The following is a 5,607-nucleotide window of genomic DNA, read 5'->3' on the forward strand; positions in this document are numbered from 1 at the left end:
TTGCACCGGTCCTGGAAGCACTGTAATACCAGGTCAATGCATGGAGTGGATGGAGCACGCTCCGGTTCCACCACCCAATACCAAAAAGAATCTGCTCAATATAGACGGTGTAGCACAGCCCAGCAGCTGAGAATCACTGCTCTATGTGATTTGAGAACAGCAAGGAAGTGAGGTTCTTGATTAGCTCTGTGCTATGAGCCAGGTCCAGTAAGTTAGCTAGAAAAAGTGTCTGTATCCTTATCTGCCAATTTCTTCTTATAGTTTGTAGTGATGTGCTCTTCCTAGAGATGCCTGGTCAGCCAGGCTTAACTGAAAGCTTTACAAGATAAGAAAGCTCTTTATATTACTTCAGAATAAGAAAAAGCTCTTGCTGCAAAGCCTCTAAGACTAAATAATAATCAACTGATACTTAACATAAGCTAACTATTAAGAACAAAAGGGATCTACTTTTGGTTGTTTTCTTCTTATGCTGCTCTGGTCTAGTAGGTCTGGTAAAGCAATCCTATAAAACTACTAAAAGAAACTAAAAGCGGTTGGCTGAAGGGTCTTCTGGTCCCTCCTTGTTTTACAGATCTGTTTCCTGCAAGCCAAGGGGCCAAAGACAACTAAGATTCTGAAGTGGAATGAAATTTTCAATAGCGCTGAAGCAACTTAAGCTTCACCAGAAGAAACTTGATGGAAAATTCAGAACAGTCCACAGGGTGTGCAGAATGGTGGCTGTTGCAAGGGAAAAACAGAACAGGCAGAGCAGAAAAGGAAAAAGGCAAAACAGTCCCTTTGACCAAAAAGGACTTTGGCGAGTTAATCTCAGAAAGCAGAGCTTTAAAATACTCTAGAGAGGCACAGATTGATAAAAATCAAAGCAGAGATCAAAGGAATTTAGGGCAGGGTCACAACCCTGAATGTAAAGGTAGAGAAAAACCTACAACTAGAAGTAAATCTTCAAAACAAAACAAAGATGGTTCAAAAAAGAAAAAAAAGAGCTTGCAAAGAAAACTGAGTTTACAGGAAACAGAGAGAAGAAATATGTGAAGAACAGATGTCCAGCAGAAGACTTATATTCCTACTGATGAATATATTCCTTGTACACACAGCTCTACATTACCCCAATTCAAACAAACCAAGAGACAGGCTGCATGCATTTTGAACAAAAGCAGCAAATTCTGAAGAAGGCTAGAGAAACTTCCCAGTCCTACTCTCACTGGTTACAGGCAACATTAAGGAGAAGGAAAGATTTGAGTAAAATTACAATACCTCTCAGAGAAGCAAGTAAGACACAAATGGGCTTTTCCTTCTAAATGTATCTCTACACATCAAGAGCAGCAATATACTATGAAAGACAGAAAAAAGGTCTTAACATCTTTGAGAAACTAACTTAATGAAGAGCACACTCATACTGGAACTGCAGCCTAAGACTTGACACGGACTGTGAGAAGCAAACGCTTAACTCCAGAAAAAGATGATACCAAAGTACAAGGACAAGGTGATGGGGGAAGTCACAAGACTAGGAGTATTCAAAAGAATTTAAGCAGGACTGCATGATCTGAGGGAGATGAAAAAGTGGAAGGGGGAATATCACAAGGGAAAATAAAACAAATAAAACAACAATGTTGGAGACCAAAATGATTAGGAAAACAGGGGAGTACAGATACATTCCAAGACAAAAAAGAAAGGGTAAGAAGGGTGGATAAAGGATATAAATATAGTACAATATAGGATGTGAAATATGGCTCTGTACAATTTCCTTCAGGAAACAGTATTTGACAAAATATGCAGAGCAATAGGGTGCGAGTCAGGAACCTCCCACTACTTAGGTATGGAGGGATTATCGTACTGACTTGAATACAAAACAAGTTTTCTTCTCATAATTGGCATGGGGAAAAACATCCTTTCTTATAACTAACTGCATACAAGGAAATCTCACTAAATACACTATCATTAAACTGTTGCCAAAAGCAGCATATGCTCAGCAATAGAAACCAATCATTAAGCTGATTAAATGCAGCCAACACTGAACTTGAGTGCATATTGCCCACAATGGGCAAACATGCTGATAGAAACCTACCACAAACACAGGTTAGAGTAGACCATCTGAATGGGGCAGGGATAGCCAGTTACTCACATGGGGAGCCACATCCAATCCTCCACTTAAGTTCAAGAGCTGGACGGTGGGGGAGGGGTGACACTGAGCCCGAGCAACACAGAGCGGACATGATACCCACCCCCAATCCGCCACCAAAGCATTGAGCTGCTTTCCCCATGGGGAGTGTGCCCTGGGGTAAGTAGCACAGCTGTAGCACCAGCAGTCCTGGGAGAAGTAGGCAGGTGTGACAGAGCACCTTCTGGGTGCCTGTCACTTCAAGGGCTGAAGCAGGCAGCTGGCAGGTGCTTGATGAGGGCAGCTATTTTAGAGCCCAGCTCAGGGCTGGAGGAACAGTTTACTGGCAGCCCTCAAAGGAGTAACATCACACAGCTGAGCTACTGCTCTGAGAGCATCTTAGAGGTAATGGCAGAAGCTATGGGGATGGTAGGAAGCTCCTGGTTCTAGGTATAACTGGAAACTGCACCCTGACAGGGAAGGGTGGCCTGGTGGGACTCCTTGTAGTAAGCGAGTCCCCAAGAAATGCCAAGCCAGTTACCTCCCCAGTGAAAGGCAGGTACGGGCACCTTAACCCCAGCCCCAACTATCTGATGGGTTATTGAGAGAGCAAGGCAGAGCCAGACATACTTACTGAAGCACCTGAGCCCTATAGGGGTCTTGAACCCTGGAATGGTGGGCTAGGCACACCAAGTGGAGGCACCTGAGCCTACAGGGGTGTAAGAACCCAGGGCCCCAAGTGACAAGGGTGGAGTGGTGGGTCAGGCACACCAAGTGGAGGCACCTAAGCCTATAGAGGTGGAAGACACCCCAGCGTAAGAGGCAGAGTGTTGGCTCAAGGGGTGGAAAAGACTGATCGGTTTCCTGGTGAGGGGCTAGGGGCAAAGTCAGCCCATAGTCTGGCTAACTGCCCAGCCACCGTGCAGATGAGGATTATGGGAGACCCAAAAGTCTCTGCCCGGCTGGCCAAGGAGTACAGAGATAAGTTTGACAGCCAATGTGGTTGCTCAAGGGGTGGGGGGGAAAGAGGTGTAGTATCTGAAGTGTACATGTGTACATACACATGCATAGCAGTGCTGAGCTGGGGGCCACTTGGCTTAATGTTGTTGACTCTGCTGGGTCCCAGCCCAAGGAACTGTATGGAAAATTACGAGTCTTTTGGCTTTGGACTAATAGCATGCATGGTTTGTACTATATAAGTAGGTGCCAAAGTGCTGCTTAAAAGTGTGCTTATGGAATACCTGTGTTAAAACTTGGAGCAATTTCAAAGAAACTAAAATGCACCCATTCTGGCTGAACTAAGCATATAGGCAGTATATGCAAATTGCTACAGACATGTCTAATTTCAAAGTTATTGTTTTCAAATTTGTTCCTCACTTCTAGGTGCTCAGGAAAAGAGCAGGGTATGACAGTAAGAAGAGGGGGAAGGGACTGCCAGGGAAGAAGGGTGCAAGGAAGCAGATAGCAAAAGAAGTTACCTGACCCCCAGATCTATTTTCCCCTCAGATTAATGATGGTGGGGGAGAGCTAAAGGGTATAAAAATAATGATGATTTGAGGATCCACACAGGAGGGAAACTGGACTGGGTAAATAAAGAAGGGAGCAGGGGCTTTAGTAAATAGAATTACTTTTAGGACAAAAACATATAAAAGAATAGACAGGGACCAAACAGAAGTGCATGTATATTAAAGAAGACCAAACATTTTATACTTTTTCTTATACTATGAAAAAGTGAAGACAATTCCAGATTTATACATACTCTCCACCAGCCAGTAAACCGGTGTCCCTTCCCAGATTGTTTAAAAAGTAAAATACGTTAGGTATTATATTGATACTACAGAAGATAAATTACAGAACTGCTGTACATTATTTCCTTTGTAAATATGTAATAACCTCCATCTCATGCAATTCCTGTGTATTACTCCAGTATTGGAGTTTTGTTTCCATATTTACCAAAAAAAAAAAAGAAGATACTGATATACCAATGATCATCCTCCATATTTTGTCAACATATAGCGATGCTTTCATCCAATTCCAATATTACTTTTTTAGTATCTCTCGTTTAGGAACAGTACACTACAGTTTTAACAATAACTTGTACAGAATGCTGTTCTTTGAAATGAAAAATGCACATTTGACACTGAAACAAACAGATAATTGGACTAGCAATTCTAAACAATGGTGTTTATCAACTGATAAAGCCTAATACAGCATTAGACAGGCACAGTAAAGTTTTTACCACTTCTATGGGAATTTGTTAGAAGCTGGATTCCATTACTGTGCAATTTTTTGTTGTTATACAATTATTCCTTTGCTTTATGAAACTGGAACAGAATAGATTATATCATTCTCTGTGTATAAGAGTCTCAGAATTGTTATACAGCAGTTATTATGACATCAGGAGAAGCACAAAACTTTACTTTTGTGCATCAGGAAAAGTCAGTTTAAGAAAACGTTGGTAAAATGGGCTTCAGATTTAGGAACATGTTACAGAACGACATTTCAGGACTTCAGACTAGACTAACAATTATTAGCTTAGGCCAAACGGTTGCCAAAAAACTAGGAGTTTCTCTATTTAAAGCAATCCTCTGAAATGCTACTAGCATCCATATGCTGCAACAAGCACTTATATGAAAAGAAGATACCTCTAAAAAGCTAAAAAAGTCTACATAAATACATACCTTTCTTGTTTTAATGCATATTCTAACATTTTTATTCTTCTTACTAAATCTTTCTTCAAATTTTCCTGACCCTTTCTTTCTCCTTGTAAAAATGCTATCCGAGCCTGAAAAGACAAACAAGAGAGTGGATTTGTTTTCTTCCATTTACCACAAAACAGATAAACAGCCTAGTTCATGAATTTGTTTTGCATTGCAATATTTAGTTTAAACCTCTAATAGAAAACTTCAGAAACAAAAGTGTTTACATGAGATAGATTACACATACTTTTCATTTCATAACAAGTGCAGCAATATAGCTAGAGACTCAATATGACAGTTTATTCGGATAGATATTCATAATTTAACATCAAAGTTGTAGTGAAAAGGATCATACACAACTTGCGAGTTGCTTGAATGATAGAGAGTCTAGTCTTCCACTCAGTCTGCTAATTTAAGTGAAAACTTAAGGAGGATTTGAACACCAAATACCCACAGCATTTGAGAAACTGGGCTTTTGCCTACATAAGCTCATGCCTCAGAACTAGTCCTTAAAGTGCAACTCTGCCCTACACTTCAAAAGAACACAGCTAACCACCTCTCAACTCAAAATACTTAACCTTTTGGTTGGCTAACATGAAACAAGAATACAGGCATACCTCGTTTTATTGCGCTTTGCTTCACTGCGCTTCTACAGATATTGCATTTTTTACAAATTGAAGGTTTGTGGCAACCCTGCATCGAGCAAGTCAAGGAATCCTGGTGAAGATGCTGTGAACATTGTTGAAATGACAACAGAGGATTTAGAATATTACATAAACTTAGTTGATGAAGCAGCGGCAGGGTTTGAGA

The 5,607-nt window shown here is 40.8% G+C and overlaps 1 protein-coding gene across 1 annotated transcript in view; it reads right to left on the bottom strand.

The window, feature by feature from the left end:
• Positions 1–5,607, bottom strand: part of STRN3 (striatin 3) — a gene marked incomplete at its 5' end in the record, with an annotated part of 118,248 nt that overhangs the window by 77,112 nt on the left and 35,529 nt on the right. Inside the window, one exon of the mRNA XM_019551123.1 lies at positions 4,780–4,883. Within this exon, the coding sequence (XP_019406668.1) occupies positions 4,780–4,883 (104 nt within the window). The remainder of the gene's footprint in view (positions 1–4,779; positions 4,884–5,607) is intronic.

This window comes from Crocodylus porosus, unplaced genomic scaffold, assembly GCF_001723895.1.
Source record: "Crocodylus porosus isolate Cpor-Errol unplaced genomic scaffold, CroPor_comp1, whole genome shotgun sequence".
NCBI lineage: Eukaryota > Metazoa > Chordata > Crocodylia > Crocodylidae > Crocodylus > Crocodylus porosus.